Below are 18135 nucleotides of genomic sequence, written 5' to 3'. Positions count from 1 at the left end.
GCCCAGTCTCGTACAGCACACATGCCATTTATTGGCTCTATAATAAAGAGACACGGGGCGTGGTTAATCCGAGAGCCTCTGTGCTTGAGTGGCGTGGGCGTTACCCAATCAACGCACAGCTGTGCCGCTCGGCCCCATACTGCCGTGCGCTGATTGGCCCTGATCCGGTGCCGAGGGCGGGCCTTAGGAACGGTCGTGCCGTGTGTGTGTAATGACAAGCTGCAAATGGCGGATGGAAGCGGACCGCTTTAACTTTATCCCACAATAACAAAACGCGTAGCGAGTCAGCGCAGGATGCGCTGCACCTTCAACTAGGACGAGCCCGGTTCGTTCGCCGACCACACGCCTGCTAGAGCCGGGCCAGAGCCGGACGACAGCCAGGTAGCCTCGTTTAAAGGGTCTCCCACCACAACAGCGCTGTTGTTTTGTTCCCAGCCAGCGCTGTGTGGGTCCCGGAGCGGCGAGCTGAGTGGCTGTGCCCGGCAGGGAGGATGCTGCAAGCGGGCTGCTTACACTAGCCCACCGTTAGCGGTGCTGTGGTCTTTATTATTATTATTTTTAACACTTCTTTAACTGCTTTAGCTTCACTACGGCAGTGTTAGCCGTGTGGCTAGCTAGATAGTTAGCTAGCTTGCCTGCCTGCCTGCCTGCTGGTTGGCTGGCTGGCTAACAAACCCATCAGTGGGCACCTCCAGCTTTTAGCTAAAACTGTGCCTGCTGTTTAGCTAGATCTGCTCCAAACAGTGCAGGGGGGGGGACTAGCTCCATTAGCTCCATTAGCTATATTAGCTATAGGTTAAGCAAGACCACTTCCCCCTCAATTCCCTCCCTGCAGCCTTATTAGATAGCTAGCTAACTTCCTTCAGGCTGGGGTTGAGACTTGGTATGGGAGTGTAGGGCTCCAGGATTCACCTGGGCTGTGTGTTGAAGGAGCTACAGGGAGGCAGGTGGAGAACAGCTGGGCTGGTTAAGTAGTTGAGGTCTAGCTGTCTGTCTATCTAGGATAATTAACTTGCTGGCTAAGCTACCAGGCTGCCTGTAGGTGGTTTGGGCTGGTGAGGAGCTCAGCAAATGGGGAACTTGAGGGTTAAACTGAAAATAAAAAAAAAATAAAAGCTTTCTGTGGGCTTTAATAGCTTTTATTGAGTTTGGTTTTTTTTAACAGCTCTTGGTGTGTTGTTGTCATCCTCCGTCCAATCAAGTGAGCACAGCTGATCTGGGTGAAGTCTTTGTCTCTACCAAGTACTCAGCTATCTATTAGTGGATTGCTAAGTGCCCTTATGAGTGTATTATTGTACGCGCTATTATATTAATGGTAGCTCCATGTACTTAGGCTTAGGCTTTGTCAGAGACCCTTATCTGTCACCGGTCACGCCTCCGGACCAAACTCAGGACCATCTTGCTTCTGTTCCTCTTGTAGGCGATGGATGAGGCTCAGCCCCGTTACAGCAAGCGCCTGGTAAGTTGCCCTTTCCCTGGTGGGTCCTTTAGCGAAGGTGAATGTGGCTCTAAGAGTCAGTAAGGGTTGTAGGACTGTTGCTGTAGTTGTAATGAACGCTGGGATCAGTGCTGCTGGCAGTAGGCAGGGCTACAGCACTGCTCAGCAGATGCTTAGTCATAACAATAGAAGCACCTGCAGGGATGAGGCCGCCTCAAGTTCTGGGGCTGGATCACAGAAGTGTTTTAGTGTTAATAAAAATACATAAGAAAATAAGTTGTTCTGCTAAAATCTTCTTAAGATTTTTTGTCAATTCTAACTTAACCTTAACCTTTCTCTTAAGAAACATTGTAAGTCAACTTGGTCTGTTTTTAGGTGTTACTTAAGCTCACATAGGTCTTACATTGGTCAGAAGATCTCTCTCTCTCTCTCTCTCTCTCTCTCTGTATATATATATATATATATATATATATATATTCTGATTTAAGTGCATTAAGAAAAGTGGAAGTTGTTCGGAAAATACTTTTTCGCTACATTAAGAGAATAATGACTTTCCAAAGTCACACATTTCATAATTATTATGTTTCAAAGAAAATATGTGTTACTTTGGTTTGGTTATTTTCTCCCTCCACTTTAACTGAGTAATAGAAATAACTTCATTTGAATTACAACTGTGTCTTGCGTGTTTACGGTAAGCTGTAAAAATGCAGAATAAAGGCTTCGTTACAGATGGCTAAATAAGAAAGCAAGCATCATAAGAAAATCTTATTAAAATATTATATTATTATAGAATATTTGAGACGTAACACTTACATTTACATTTAGCAACGTTCCTGTTCTCTTTTAAAATTGTTCTTAAGTTAATTCTCAGAAAAGCTTTTGTGAGTCCTGCCCCTGGTATTTAAACCAAATTCTGTGTAATGGACTAACTGAGCTGTAAATAGGCACTGGTGTGATTATTCGTAATCATTTTGTGTAATAGTGTTGTGCAAGGTACATTTCAGAGGCATTAAATGCTTTTCATGTCTGTTTCTGTTCACCACCCAGAACGGTTCTGACTGGGTTGGGTTTCTCTAGAACGGAGCGTTTCACATTTGACTAATCTTTGTTTCCTTATTAAAGATTTAATTAATCAGGGATTTTAATAACAAAATCACTAATCTTCCATTTCTGTACATGGACATTCTGTGTTTAGCGAACAGGAACACGGCGACGTTACCAGGATGACGGCATCTCGGATGATGAGATTGAGGGAAAGAGGACGTTTGACCTTGATGAAAAACTTCAAAGCAACTACTTCAATTCAGACTTGGTCAAAATCATGGATGGAAAGGGTTGGTAACAAACCCAGAAACAAAAAAAATGGATTTATTAATATCACGACTTACTGTACAAACCAGTGCATCCTAACTCTGTGTGTGTGTTTGCCTTCTCTCTTTAGACTTCACTTTCGAGTACATCCAGCGAGAAGGGCTTCGGGACCCCATCATCTTTACTAAAGCAGATGGTCTTGGCATACAGTATGTCCGTGTTTTATTTCAAAGGGGCACCTTTGTGCTCTGCTTCTAGTCCACGGTCCTTTGCTTCTTGTAGACACTCCAGGTAGTTTGGACTGGGTTCCTTCCAGGCCACAGCTCTGCAGAGATTGGAGAGAATTCCCTCTTCTGGCACTCAGTTCAATTCAAAAAGGCCTCGCTGATTAGCTGATGAGTTGAGTCTGGTTTATTTGAAGAGGCAGAACCGTAAACTCTGCAGAGGTGTAGCCTGGGAGGAACCCAGTTTAACCGCCTGCCTTATTGACTCTTAACAATAAAGGTGCTTCAGGTGCTAAAGGTGATTCTTTGAATGATGCTGTAGAAGAAGCACTTTCGGTCCCATTAGGAACTGTGCTTGTGATCAAGATTTCTGAGTCTGAAGAACCTGAAGAAACATTGTGCTCATTACAAACAGACGCCTGCTCATTCATTGGTTCTTCTGAAATCAAGGGCATTAAAGAGTTAATCCTGCTTTTGTTAGAATAACTGTCTCTACAGTCCAGGGCAGAAAGCTTTCTTTTAGATTTTGTAGCATTGCTTTGTGGAGAGTCCTACTCTATGGCAATACATTTCTACAGGGACTAAACAAGCTGTGTGTGTGCATGCGTTTGCACATCTATGTCAGCAGTGGGTGCAAATTGAAGTAGCTAAATGCATTCTTAAGAAGATGTGTCCACATGGCTCTAAATGGCTCAGCGGTCTAACGCGCTTCCATTTCCAAGCCATGCGTCCAGAGTCAGAGAGGGCACAATTGGTGGTGCTCTCTCCGGGTGGGTAGATGATGCTCTCTCTCCGAATCACTCTTTAAGCGATGTTGGCCGACAAGTGTCTATTGGCTGGTGCGGTGTCTATTAGTACCAAATTGGGAGGCAGACAAAAAAATCTAAATATATATATGTTTATTAATTAAAAAAAACTTTGGACATACAGTATGTGAGTCTCTGGTTTATCTCTTACAGGATGCCTGATGAAGATTTCAGCGTGAGCGACGTGAAACTGTTTGTAGGTAAGATTTTCTTTATTTTCTCGTCCTTTCATTTGAATAGTTTCTTAATTTTAACAGTTTTTTTTAAATCCATCATTTAACACTACCTGTATTTTATTGTTTTATGAATTTCTTACAAATGGATCAGAATGATTCAGTAGTTTCATATTTGCAGCACTACAAATGAAGGCTCTCTCAGTGTATTCCCGACTTCAAGAACAGGAGTTCAAATTGGAATAGAAATTAAAGCTGCATTTTCGTTTCCCCACTTTGTAGGCAGTCGAAGGATGATTGACGTGATGGACGTAAACACTCAGAAAGGCATTGAGATGTCAATGAGTCAGTGGAGGCGGTACTACGAAACTCCAGCTTCAGAAAGGGAAAAGCTGTACAACGTCATCAGTCTCGAGTTTAGTCATACGAAACTGGAGCACCTTGTCAAGAGACCTGCCTCGGTATGTAGTGCGCAGACCACCCCGACCCCCCCATATTATAAACTTCCCACACACCTTCCAGTTAGTTCACTTTGTGCTTTTGCAGGTTGATGTGATCGACTGGGTGGACAACATGTGGCCACGGCACCTGAAGGAGAAACAGAAAGACTCTACTAATGCCATCATAGACATGCAGTACCCAAAAGTTCAGAAGTGAGTTACTCTTCCGTGCTCACAGTTACACACACTACTTAGAATGGCCTTCTCACGGGTCTACTCTCAACAGCGGACTCTTCCCTGCATATTTATTGTACTTATTGTTCGACATTGAGCCTTGTTTAGCTCTACTGTGTACTTAATGTATTGGCACTGTATGTACCGTTAAAAGGTTTAAGTCCCCAGTGAAAGTTAGAATTAAAAAAATCTCCTTATCTGGACAGTAAGTGTTTATTGACTAGTAAGACGCTAATATTAGGCTAAATACCAACAGCATTCATACAGAAGTCGTGGTTTTCCATCACCGTGTTCACCGTGTTCAAGTTCTCCTCATGGAGTATTATGTAGAGTTCTTCTCCAACACCTAGTTTGGTAAATCAGGGCTTAATGATGGTAAATCATTATCATGAGCTGCTGCGGCTGGAGTTGAGCACATCCACGCTGTGCTGGCTGGCTGGACTGGGGCATCCAGTTCAGTCCTGCATCTGTTCTGATGGGATCTGGAGCTTCGACAGTAAAAACTCACACTGCTGAGATGGATGATTGTAAATTATGTGCCTAATTGCCTACAACTTCTGCACAGTACTGTGTGTATCTCCATTTTTTTGTCCGTTTTTAAATCCGGATGAATGGACCAATAGACATGCTCTTAATGACTTGGCATAAGATTTTAAGTTACATTGATTTCTATTCAAAGTTAAGACCATTTTTGCCTTCTCCTGTAAAGTCATTTCTTTGGAGATTGGACAGCCACAATATACACGTATTGGTCCACCCTCATATTTGTGTATGAAAATCTACATCATTAGCTCAAGTAACTGATGTGATTTATCGGGCTGTATTTAGGACAGTATACCCCCTTACTGGCTTTTGATGTCCTTGTTTCTTTCTACTCTTTCTCCCTTTTACCCTTCCCATACAGGTATTGTCTGATGAGTGTGAAGGGCTGCTTCACAGACTTTCACATAGACTTTGGCGGCACATCAGTCTGGTACCATATCCTGAGGGGAGGCAAGGTGAGAGCCAAACACGCTAGAGTTATGTTGCTGAAAACATCTCAAATATCTCATTCATGTGATACTTTCAGCTTTGATGGTTTGAAGAAGTGTAAGGAGAAAATTAGTACCTAACCCTGCTTTGCTTTCTGACCCTCGGATGACCCCCCCCAGGTGTTCTGGCTGATCCCGCCAACACCACAGAACCTAGAGCTCTATGAGAACTGGGTACTGTCAGGAAAACAGGGTGACATTTTCCTCGGAGACAAAGCCACCGACTGCCAGCGCATTGAGCTAAAACAGGGCTACACCTTCATGATCCCCTCAGGTAGCTACACAAACGTGCATATGCATCATTTCTGCGGGTACCAGATGCCAGTGAATATATGTGGAATATGGAGTACTTTTTTTGGGGTGTACAGCTGTATGGTCTTTTTATGCTCATATTTTGTGTGTGTATGTGCACATACAGGATGGATCCATGCAGTATACACCCCTGAGGATACTTTAGTGTTTGGTGGGAATTTCCTGCACAGTTTCAACATTCCAATGCAGCTGAACATCTACAACATTGAGGACCGCACAAGGGTTGGTTTTAAAAAAGAATTTCTCACACTGTATTTTGTGTTAAAAATGCCAAAAAAGGTGTGTTTTATTGAGTTTATTTACACAATAGCCCTCTTTTGCATCGTGATGCATGCCTCAATCTGTTACACCCTTAATTAAATGCTGTCCTGTGAATTGAGCACATTTAGATTGTGTGTCTATCCTATCCTTGCTCCCAGGTCCCATCTAAGTTCCGTTACCCGTTCTATTACGAGATGTGTTGGTATGTGTTGGAGCGCTACCTCTACTGTTTAACCAACACCTCTCATCTCACTCCGGAGTTCCAGAAACACACTCTGGGTATAGGTGAGTACAGTGTGAGACACAGACGGACAGATTTCTGCATCTGTTCAGAAGAACATCCTGAACCGCTTGCTTCTTTTTTTCCACACAGGGCTGAAGAAAGAGGACTACATTAAACCAAACAAACTCGATGGTCATACAAGTGATGGTGAGCAGGAGCAGGAGGAGAAGGGGGAGGAAGAAGAAGAAGAAGAAGAGGAGGAGGAGGGGGGGAAGGAGGGGAAAGAGGGGGAGGAGGAAGATGCTGAGATGAAGAAGGAGGAAGATATCAAAGAAGAAGATGCGCTCTCTTCTCCGGCCCGTCCAGGCGTGAAAGTGCACCTGACTCCGTTTGAGCTGGAGGGCCTGTGGCAGCTACTGCACAAACTGGAGGAACTGCCCACACACAAGAAGTGTGTCCCTGCCGGCATCAGGAATGCTCCAGCGCTTCTTAATGATATCCGGGTAAGCGCACACTTGCCTTGCCTCATTGTAATGGATGACAACTGTTAAGCCATTTAGGGTTATAGCTTGGAAAAGCCTTCTGTAATTATATTTGTGATTATTTAGTGTAATTAAGTCATTATCCACTGGCATAAATGGCAAGTGAAGTTGTCAACAGATAATTATGCAATCAGTTTGTCATAGTGTGTTGTAATTACTGTTAAATAAGTGCACTATCCCTTCCCTATATATAGGCTGTGCTGGAGGAGCATGCCAATGATGATCCCAAGTTGTCCTACACTGGAAAACCCATTGTCACATGGCCCAAACGGGTAAGACCTAACATTAGCAATATGCAGCCACATACAGACATGCACTGTCCATTAATGGTTTGTGGACCCCTGACTCAGCAACTGCAGCCGTCTGGTATCTGATCTGATCTAAAGAATGCATTCAACTACTTTAAGTTACACTGATTGCTGACACAGATGCGCACATGCGCACGCACACACATACAGCTCGTCTAGTCCCTGTGGAAAATAATTGCCAGTAGAATAGGACTCACTGGAGTAGAGAAACATGAACCTATTGGCACCATGCACTTTGCCAGGCATGGGCTAGGGGGGTAAAATGCCTTCCCAGCTTTGAGCTGTGGAGCAATGGATCAGTGTTCTCTGAAAGGATGGATGGTGCTCCAACCAGTACTTTTGGGATAAGGTGGGGTGGTGATCATCCAACGTCCTAACCTCTCACAGCAATGCTCCTCCAAAATCTAATAGAAAGCCTTCTTCCCCATACAGTAGAGACAGTTACTCCAACAAAAGCAGGATGAACACTCTTTAATCCCCTTGATCTTGGACTAAAACAATAAATGAGTAGATGTCCCAATACTTTTGTCAATATAGTGTAGTCCAAAATGCAAACCCATACATTTATTCAATCATTCCCTTTCGTTGCAGCCTTCGTGGTACAGGCCACCCGTTCATCCCCTGTCTCCGCTTTATCGCCCACGAGCTCCAGGCTCTGGTCCCATGCTGGCGCCGGTGCCTCGACCCGTAAAACCCCCCTCTTCCATCTCAGCTCTGCGCCGGCGGCGGGTGCGCTGCAAACGTTGCGTGGCCTGCCTGCGCACCGAGTGTGGAGCTTGCACTTACTGCAGGGACATGAGGAAGTTTGGTGGTCCAGGGAGACTCAAGAAGACCTGTGTTCTCAGGCAGTGTCTGGCTGTGAGTACTTGCTTTTGGGATTTTGCATTGTTGGAGCACTTGTTCTTAATCATATAGGTTATAGCTTAACCTCTCAACACTTGTGCCCTCCTTCTCCAGCCGGGGCTGCCTCTGTCTGCTGTGTGTGCCATATGTAAAGAAGGGAACCAGGAGACTGAAGACTCAGAACCCACACAAACTCTTATGGAGTGCTCTGAATGTGCTCAGATTACACATCCTGAATGCATAACGGTATGTACACATACATACATGCATACAATTACATAAAAAATAATAATTTAATCTCTAATGATAATCTGTTCTCCTTGTGTTTGTGTGTAAAGGTGCCAGGTGAGGGTGTGATCAATAAGGACCTGCCCAGTTGCTGGGAGTGTCCCAAATGTGTCCAGGAAAAGAACACAGAGGTATGAGACGTGCCCCTCTTTACACTACAACACTGTTTGCGTACACTATATGTCCAAATGTTTGAGGACACCCCTTCGAATTAATACATTCAGCTACTTTAAGTAGAGATGGTTACTCCAACAAATGCATCATGAACTTTTTTTAATTTGTTATTTTTTTAATAAGTCTTGACTTCAGAAGAAACAATTAATGAGCAGATGTCCCAATACTTTTGTCCAAATGATAAATAGATGTGCGATGACTAGAAATGGACAGTGAGGAGTATTGGAGCAGGGTAGACTACTCAATAATGTGCAGTGGTTAGAGCTCTGGGTTATTGATCACAGGGTTGTTTGTTTTGATTCCGGGGTCCACTAAGCTGCCACTGTTGGGCCCTTGAGCAAGGCCCTTAACCCACTTTGTTTTGGAATCAATTCAGCATAGTCTGAGTAAGTTGTATTGCTGCCTTGTTTCAGTTACAGTGTCTTCTTTCTGCTCCTCAGTCTTCCAGCAGTAGTTCTGAAAAGGAGGGTGAAAGCAGCGTGACCACTGGCTCGCCGTCTTTAGGCCCTCCGGCCAAGCGGGCCTACCGGGAGGGCATTGGGGTGGGGGCGCTGCGTTTGGGGCGCAGGAGTCGTCCACCCCTGTCGCCCTCTTCCTTCCCTCTGACCCGCTCCAGGCGCCAACCCCCACCTTCCCAGAGGCTTCTACTGCAGCACCAACAGAGCCGCAAGAGGGCCAGCGTACTGGAGCTGCAGCACAGGAAGAGGGTAAGGGCACCTACAACACTTCATGTGCTCCATTTAGTGGAAACATATGTTTGCCTTTGGGTTTATCTGCTCAAGTAAGTGTTGTTTGGGTGTGTAAGAATGGTTGGGATGGTTGGGAGCTTTTCTTGTCTTTATGGCGACACCAGTCAGTTTCAACACAGTTAACAGGTTTACGAGTGCTTGAAGAAGCAAAGCCGTAGTCTTTTACTCCTAATGCAGTTGGGCAATTTTTAGAAATTGTAGCACATTTGATTAAATACAGTCATGTGAAAAAACATTTAGCCATGAAAACCTTTGTGTTTTAACATTTTTAAACCTATGAACATTTGCTCTTCATTTCAACAATGGAGATGAGTGTGGGGGCAATAAAACTAAAGCCAGAGTTACGCTATACGATTTTGAGTCTGTCTGTAGTCTGCCAGTCATTTTTTTTTTTGCCAGTCAGAGTCCTCAGATGTAGAAAGAAGTGAGTAGTGTGTGAGGGGTGCAGACTCAGACTTTTGGCCTCCCAGTCACATTTTAGACCACTTGGAACATATTCAACTTTTTATTTATATTTTTTTGGCCCGGACTCTGAGTGTAATCTAGTAGTGTATACTGGTCAGTGACTTGGTCTCAATGGGTCCCGTCAATAAAAACTAAGCATGGAAAGTGCTGTTTTTAGGCAGTTATCAGGGAGTTTCTTATTTTAATTTTACATTTCACCTTAAATGATGCAGCAGCTGGTGCCACATTTTGGCTCTATTACATGTCTGATCCTGCAGAAACAGAAATTCGTATGCGAAGCCAACATCTGCCTCATGCACAGGATAGCCTCCAATATGTGCTGTGCTCCTCACCTCCAACTCCTTCTGCAGTCTGTACAAACCATGCTAACTCAGTCTTCCCACACGCCCTCACCCAAAGGCTTTTTCACCTTTCTTTTGTCTTGGGACAGCAAATAATTGCAGCACGAATCTGCATCTCTTGAGTAATGCAAGGGAAGGTGTGTTTTGGGGCGTATTCAGTTTGGTTCAGTTACAGGATGAGGGTGTGTAATGTATGATCTCTACTTGCTTAGTGTTTTCAGCAAACCTCAGTCAGGAAGTTGTATATTTTGCTTGAAAAGTTGTGTAGTGTACTTGAGGCGTAAGATCTTTTTAAGCCCCTTCCTAGACTCATCTGCATCTTCTACAACCTTCTTTCTGAAGGCCTCAGAGAGCTCTTTAGATCTGGCCATGGTGATTCCACTCACGTTAGTCCACGATTAGGAGCAAACTAAGGAGTCTGAGGTTTAAATAAGACAGACTCCGCCAGAATCTTTTCTAACCATGTTTAAATCATCTGCCGCTAATGTGGAGCACCTGATTCTGATTTTAGGCATTTAAAGTAGTAATAAATGTCTCTCTAATAAATGTCTCCTTCTTAAAAACACTTTTTTACATTTGCATTATGTTTTACAAATGTTTTTAATGGCATTTCCTGAGTTGTATGAGTTTAGTAAGTATGTGTAGATGTGTATATATGTCTAGCTCTGTGTTGTTTAAATGAAGATCAAATGCCCAAAGGTTTTTAAGGACTATACTAATTTTTCACATGACTGTAGGTCATCCATTTTACTTCGTATCCATAAGCTCAATCATGATAATTGTGATTGTTGTTTCTTTTCCGCCGCAGATAAAGTTAGAACGGAACAAAATCCTCCAGTCGGTGAGGCTTTATCCCTATACATAGTTTACACTATGTGTCAACATGCCAGCATCCTCCTGCATCAGTCGTTATTGTTCTTAGGGCTGCACAACATAGACATGATGTGCAATGTTTGACAAAGTTGTCACAACAATGTCAATGACTTTTTATTTATTTGTGTACACCTATGAGCACTTTATTAGGAAAATTCATGGAATTATCTAATCAGCCAGTAGTGTGGCAGCAGGGCAGGGCTTACAGTCATGTAGATACAGGCCAGCAGCTTCAGGTAATGGTCACGTCAGCCATTAGAAATGTGATCTCAGTGATTTCTGAGCGTGGCAGGATTGTTGGTGCCAGATGGGCTGTATTGGAGTGTTTGTAGCACTGCTTATCTCTGGAGTTTACTCAGAATGGTAAATAATAATAAAGAAAAATCATCCAGTGAGCAGCAGTTCTGCAGATGGAAACGCCTTGCTGATGAGGGAGGCCGGAATGGTCTGTCTGGTTGGAGCTGACAGAATGACTATAGTAACTTAGATAGCCACTTTATACGATTGTGGTGCATCTCAGAATGCATAACATCACGTCCAACCTTGTTGGGCTACAACAGCTGAAAACCTGTTGGGTTCCGCTTCTGTCAGCCAAGAAGAGAAAGCTGAGGCTGCAGTGGCTCAGCACAGGCTCATCAGAACTGCACAGTTGAAGACTAGAGAAATGTATCCTGCTTCAATACGTCTTGATTTCTGCTGAGACCCAGCCTGCCTAGTGTCAGCAGTCCAGGCTGGTGGAGGTGGTGTAGTGGTGTGGGGAATGATTTTTGGGGAATGAACGGCACATTTTGGGACCGTTGATACCAGTGTTTTTGTCATGTCACTGAGAATTGAGACTGTTTTATTGGTGTTCCTAATAAAGTGCTCCCGATCAAGGTGTTCCCCATGGGCACTCCTTTTTGTCATGACGATAAGAATTGTGCAGCCCTGTTACATCCTCATTATCCTCACCCAGTCCATTTCGCTTTGGCTTTCTTTTTCTTTTCCCTTTTCTTTTGTTTGCGTCTCTTCGTCTCGCCTTTTATTTCTCTCAGACCCGTTCATCTGTCTCTCTTTCTCCAAAGCTCCTGCGTCAGCGGAGTTTGGAGAGGAGCATGGCGGTCAGAGCAGCACTCAGCAAAGGTGCATCCCGTGGGAGAGGGGTGCCAGCCTACAGGGGGAGAGGGGTGCGGCTACGTGGCGGAGGAAGAGTCGGAGCGCTGAGAGGAAGGACCGAGAAAGAGGAACACGGGACGGACAGCGATGAGGAGGAAGGGCGGGAGAAGGAGGAGAGGAGAGAAAACGGACGAGGGGGCAAAGAGAACTGGCCGCAGAGGCACGGCGGACGGGCAAACGTAGAGGAGAATGGAGATGGTCAGCAAAACGGAGAGAGAGAAAGGGACGAGGATGAAGAACATTCCCGGACAGACTCCTCCCCGGCGCTCAGCGACGAGGTCCGAGGTCAAAGATCTTGTGTAACTGTGACCTTGCAGCCATCCAGGGGCAGGCGGGACCCCAGCACCATCGTGCCCAAACTGGAGGCCAACGTGTCCCCCAGAAGCCTCCCGCAGAGCCCCAGGGACATCAACGGAAAGTCTTTACTTCGCCCGCCGCTCCGAAACGGAGTCCGCCACTCTGATAAAACTCACACAAACCTTCACACACCGCACTCTCACACACACGTAGTGAAGTCACACACAGACCGAACACACCTTCAGTCCCCCATGTTGACCAGAACCACTTCCAAACACTCCCACATGAGATTCAACTCAAGGGATTCCCACCACAGCGGGAAGAATTCGCGGCATGACCGAGGCAAGCACCCGACCTCCTCTTCCTCATCTTGCCCAGTGGCCCGTGGGTCATCTGAGCAGAATGGAGCAAACGAGTCCGGCTGGGAGAGGCCGGTGTGGGTGTCTGTCTTTCGCTACCTGACACGGGCCGAGCTGTGCGTCTGCATGGCTGTCTGCAAGAACTGGTACAAATGGTGAGTGTGCATGCTAGGGATGGCGGGGATGACTCCTCTTAGAATTTGCTTAATCAAGTATTCGAATAAAGAGTTTATAGTACAGGACGTAAGCGGTCTGATGTGCTACCACTGTGGTCCAGGGGGTCGCAAGTTCGAATCCCGAGCCATGCTGCTTTGTCATCAGTGGCCAGAGTCTGAGCGAATTGACAATTGGTCGTGCTCTCCGTGGGTGGGTCACTCACAATCGCTGTTGGCTTGCACAGGGTTCTGTTAGCTGGTGCTGTAGATCTGAGGACCCAGTCTTTTCCTCAGAGTGCGTAGACAGCCTGGCAGTTCAAATGTATCGTAAGAAACAAGTCCTTATCCTCCTGGTGTCGGGAGCGTTGCTAGAGCTGGGGGAGTAACGAACTGTTCGGTCAGTTGGCCGAGCCAAATTGTGAGGGGGAAAAAAGTGAAATAATTCACCAAACAAAATATACAAAAATATATTAAGAATTTCTAGAATTAAAAGAATCTCCTTATCTTGGCTTGTACCCCTGTTTTTATCTAAATGTATGATGCAGAACCACAGATGATGTCTGAACAATGTATTCACATAGGAATTGGTGAAGTGGAGCTATATATCGCTGTTGTCACGTAAAACATTGTCTCTGCAAGACGGCAACTGTACAAGAGAAAGGAAAGAACACAAAATGAAATTCTAAAACTTTTTTTTTTTTTTTAAATATGTTAAGAAGTGGAAAATGGCAAAAAATAAGATCCATAAAACAAGAATTTCTGTGTATAATGAGGGCCGACATGAAGAAATACACAAAATGTTAACAGTAAAGTGACAATTTTACTGAATTAATGTCCTGTAGCTCTGAAGATAACCTTTTATTTTTTTACAGCTTGATACAAAAGAACAAATCACACCGGATATCGGAGTGAATTATCAATATCATTTGACTTCATTTGAATCACTGATTCTGGTGAAAATCACTGTATTGTTTTTGAAAATTGCAATATATACCACCAGGAAACAAACAAAAAATCCTCCTGTTTATGTATACATAAGGATATCTTTTTGAGCATTTGACTTCACTATTTGTTTAAAAATATGGATATTGAAATAGTAAAAGTTGTCAAAATGCCCACTTTCTGTAGAAATTTGCCATATGAGACTCAAATAATGCAGTACAAGGGAAGCAATTCAGTCTTTCAAGTAAAAAATCCCACTTTGGTATTTTGATTGTCCATTTAAAATAGCAAGTTTATAGCAAGAGCTGAACCTGATACCATTTCCAGTCTGTGATGGGAACCAATTAAACTATTTTACAGTAATGCAATACAGAATATGTGCTAGGCACATCACCCACAGGGAACCACGTGCCTTATGAATGGGCTTTTGTAAAGGATCAGACGCATTATATTCTGTCTAGTGAACTTCCCATGAACCCCTGTTCTTGTACTCCCAAGACCAATATGCTTTCTTATCTTGCACATTTCAGCAACCCCCTAGTTTCAATTTAAATGGGAACCATGTTTGGGTGTGTGCTAACTGCATTGTTGCTGTTGCAGGGGGTGTGATAAGCGCTTGTGGACACGGATCAGTTTAAGCCGCTGCCAGTCCATTAGTCCGCAGGCCCTCTCTGGCATCATCAAACGCCAGCCGGTCACCCTGGATCTTTCTTGGGCCAACATATCCAAGAAACAGCTCACCTGGCTCATCAACCGGCTGCCAGGTGTGTGTGTGTGTGTGTGTGTGTGTGTGTGTGTGTGTGTGTGTGTGTGTGTGTGTGTGTGTGTGTGTGTGTGTGTGTGTGTGTGTGTGTATACCATATATATATATATATACACACACACTCTTCTCACTCTCACTGCTGTTTTGTATGATATGGAAATTGTGGCTTATCTGTTCTCCTTTCTGTTCTCAGGGCTCAAAGATCTGGTTTTGTCAGGGTGCAACTGGACATCGGTCTCTGCTCTGAGCTCTCTTAGCTGTCCGTTATTGCGCTCCTTAGACCTGCGTTGGGCAGACGGCGTCAAAGAAGCTCAGATCCGAGAGCTCCTCAGCCCACCAGGTACACACACTCACTCACAGATGGGCACTTTTTGTTCTTTCTAAGAATAAGAACGGCCTGATGATGTACCTCTGATGAACCTCAAAAGGGAAATGCAGAGCAGACTTATTATAGAGCAACTTAAATATATAATGACTTACCTTAAATTAAAAATACTCTTATTAGTCATAATTTAAAATAGTTTTGAAATAGTCACCACAATGTTCTCAAGTGGCCATAGAACTCTGAGACTGTTTACACCTTACATCAGCATCTGCTTTCTGTCTGTGCGTGTGCGTGCAGGTAGCAATAACCGATCCCAGCTGCGGAACATGCAGTGTTTGAGGCTGTGTGGTCTGGAAGTGACTGAGGCGACACTGAGGCTGATCATCAGGCACATGCCTCAGCTGACGAGGCTGGAGCTCTCGCACTGCCCTCTGACTGACAACGCTCTCAACCTCCTCACTGCTGTGGGCTCCTCCACACGCAACACTCTCGCACACCTCAACCTAGCAGGTAGACCTGCACATGTACATTCGCACACCTCAATCAGGATAGGGAGCAAAGACATACGTTGTATGTTCACACAACCCAGCAGGGATCTAATTACATGAACATGATTAATTGATTGAAACATGGTTGGGTATGTTCAGACCATTCACCAAGCAATTTATAAGGATGACCTGTACACCTACTCAGTAATGCAATTATCTAATCAGACAATTGTGCAGCAGCAGTGCAATACATAAAGTCATGTGTGCTCGTCTTCTTGTGATGCACAGGTTTCTAGGTGCTTGCTTGTTGCACCACTTGTCCCAGCATTGCTTAGCCTGTCCACCAGCTTCTTGTTGAAAATTCGGACTCCCTCCAGATTGCAGTTCTGGCTTATATACAGCGTTTTGATTGGACACACAGCTTCTGCATAAGCAACTTAATTCATATGGCGTTTTTGCCCCATAGGAATGAATGGGGTGCAGATGCTTGTGCACACTTCTTCAATCACAGTGACACAACCACCAGGAGTACCACAGCAACCACCATAGCAACTACCTAGGATACCATAGAAACTGCATAGCAATGGCTCCCACCAAGTAACATCCATCTAGGACACACTAATGCTACATTCACATGCTAGTCCAGAGATCCTACTTACTATCACTGGTATTTACCATAATTCCACAGCAATAGTAACACCATAGCATGAAAATGAAAGGGGGCGTGAGATTGTTGCTTGCGATTGTTCTCGCTATATTCAGTGTTAAATGATCACTTTGTCTCTCTTGCAGGCTGCAGTCGTCTAACTGACCACTGTCTGCCATACCTGCAGCGTCTCTCCTGTCTCTCGGTGCTGGACCTGCGCGGCTGTAAGGGCGTCTCCCGGCAGGCCTGTGAGAAATTCATCTCCGAACTGTCCGTCACTGCTCTGTACTGCCTGTCAGACGACAAACTCATCCAGAGGATATCTTAGAGCCTGGTCTTCTCTCAGAGAAGCAGACTTTTAGGTTGGGTGGTGCCAGACTCTGTGGGTGTGTGTGTGTGTGTGGATGTAAGTAAGAAGTGTGAGTAAAGAACAAGTACGGCACATGTCTGTTGGTGTGTATGTGAATGAGTGTGTGTGTGTGTATGCACGGATGACCATGATGGTAGGTAAGGTCACTCTGTTTAACAGAGAGCTTTGCTTTATGTGTAGAAGGTTAGGAGTGAGGAGCTCAAAGCATCCAGAGCAGAGCTTGTGTGTGTAAATATGACCTGCCGATGGGAACCTCTTATTTGTAATTAACTCTCTCCCTTTGTTCTGTGTACACACGAGTACTGCAATTGGCAATCACGTCGATTCTCAGGCTTGTAATGCAGTGCTCTTCCAACAGGAGTTTAAAACAGGTGCTATTCCCCAACAGCCTCTTTCTATTCCAGGGCAGGCCTGTAGTTTGCATGCCTCTCCTGAATCCTTCCCCTCCCTTTTTTGACCTTCTTTTGTTTTCCGGAGCAGGGTGTCCCGCTTTGAGTTTATTTTTCAGGAGGAATACCTTTTCTGTTCTCACTTCCTCTGGAAAGAGTATAGATATGCTGTATATCTATAAATATATATGTATACAACCCTGTGTAAATGTATTCCTTTCATGTAGTCTGCCAGAAAGAAAGTCTGTAGCAATGTAATTATTTTTTTGGAAGCTTTGTTTTTTTTCCACTTTGTTTTTGTTTTTGTTGGTTTGTTTTTCAAGAAAATAAAGAAATGATAAAGTATGTTCTACATTAATTTCACTGTAACTTTGTACCTGGAAAGATGGATTTTGTCAGATTCTCTCGTCTCACAGTTCTCAACACAATTCGGACTCCCTCCAGATTGCAGTTCTGGCTTATATACAGCGTTTTGATTGGACACACAGCTTCTGCATAAGCAACTTAATTCATATGGAGTTTTTGCCCCATAGGAATGAATGGGGTGCAGATGCTTGTGCACACTTCTTCAATCACAGTGACACAACCACCAGGAGTACCACAGCAACCACCATAGCAACTACCTAGGATACCATAGAAACTGCATAGCAATGGCTCCCACCAAGTAACATCCATCTAGGGCACACTAATGCTACATTCACATGCTAGTCCAGAGATCCTACTTACTATCACTGATATTTACCATAATTCCGCAGCAATAGTAACACCATAGCATCCATCCGGGATACCATAACAACCACCTAGCAACCCTATGAGCACCCCTGTCGAAAGCACGTAGCGATGCTGTAGCAACACCCTAGCAAAAGCATGGACTATGATATATCTTAGTATTATTTATATTGAATTATTTTTTTTACATTAAAGCTACGAGTTCCAGCACTTAAATGATGGGCTCTTGATATTAGTTTTGAGAGTAGTTAAATAAGATAATTATGAATTATTTAATACACTTCACTGTAATCATGAATAATGTTTCATTATGTTTAAATTCATTTTATCCTTATTTGTCCTCCTAAAGCGACATTTTCAATGAATTCGCCATGATGCTCCAAACCGCGCTGCCCGGCTGTAGAGATGTTAGCTAAATCCAGGTCCAGAAAGTAAGAATCCGCCCCGGGGTTTTATTCCGACTCTGCGGTGCGGCGCGGTG

The 18135-nt window shown here is 44.3% G+C and overlaps 1 protein-coding gene across 2 annotated transcripts; it reads left to right on the top strand.

Annotated features, from left to right (window-relative positions):
* The first annotated feature begins 214 nt into the window (after nucleotides 1–214).
* kdm2ab (lysine (K)-specific demethylase 2Ab) lies at nucleotides 215–17259 on the top strand. 2 transcript variants are annotated; one of them, XM_072663153.1, is made up of 23 exons: nucleotides 215–381; nucleotides 1421–1459; nucleotides 2634–2772; nucleotides 2880–2958; nucleotides 3933–3979; nucleotides 4235–4413; nucleotides 4499–4605; nucleotides 5531–5624; nucleotides 5778–5931; nucleotides 6076–6191; nucleotides 6389–6515; nucleotides 6604–6956; nucleotides 7190–7267; nucleotides 7895–8161; nucleotides 8261–8392; nucleotides 8485–8565; nucleotides 9049–9315; nucleotides 10972–11004; nucleotides 12101–13002; nucleotides 14545–14708; nucleotides 14901–15047; nucleotides 15330–15542; nucleotides 16313–17259. In XM_072663153.1, exons 2-23 carry the CDS (start codon nucleotides 1424–1426, stop codon nucleotides 16492–16494), a joined length of 3897 nt encoding a protein of 1298 aa, XP_072519254.1. In that variant the 5' UTR covers nucleotides 215–381; nucleotides 1421–1423; the 3' UTR covers nucleotides 16495–17259. The 2 variants fall into 2 exon arrangements, with proteins under 2 accessions (XP_072519254.1, XP_072519253.1); XM_072663152.1 differs by lacking the exon at nucleotides 215–381 and having other exon boundaries at nucleotides 1240–1459.
* The last annotated feature ends 876 nt before the right edge of the window (nucleotides 17260–18135 follow it).

The sequence above is a fragment of the Salminus brasiliensis genome, chromosome 19, assembly GCF_030463535.1.
Source record: "Salminus brasiliensis chromosome 19, fSalBra1.hap2, whole genome shotgun sequence".
NCBI lineage: Eukaryota > Metazoa > Chordata > Actinopteri > Characiformes > Bryconidae > Salminus > Salminus brasiliensis.
Note: the sequence above shows the minus strand (reverse complement) of the source record. Positions and strands in the feature narration are given on the sequence as shown.

Excerpts from the sequence above, each read along its gene's own strand:
- kdm2ab (XM_072663153.1), top strand. The coding sequence starts at position 1,424 with ATGGATGAGGCTCAGCCCCGTTACAGCAAGCGCCTG. Across the intron at positions 4,414-4,498 it reads TTGTCAAGAGACCTGCCTCG|GTTGATGTGATCGACTGGGT; the intron begins GTATGTAGTGCG and ends GTGCTTTTGCAG. Across the intron at positions 6,957-7,189 it reads CGCTTCTTAATGATATCCGG|GCTGTGCTGGAGGAGCATGC; the intron begins GTAAGCGCACAC and ends CCCTATATATAG.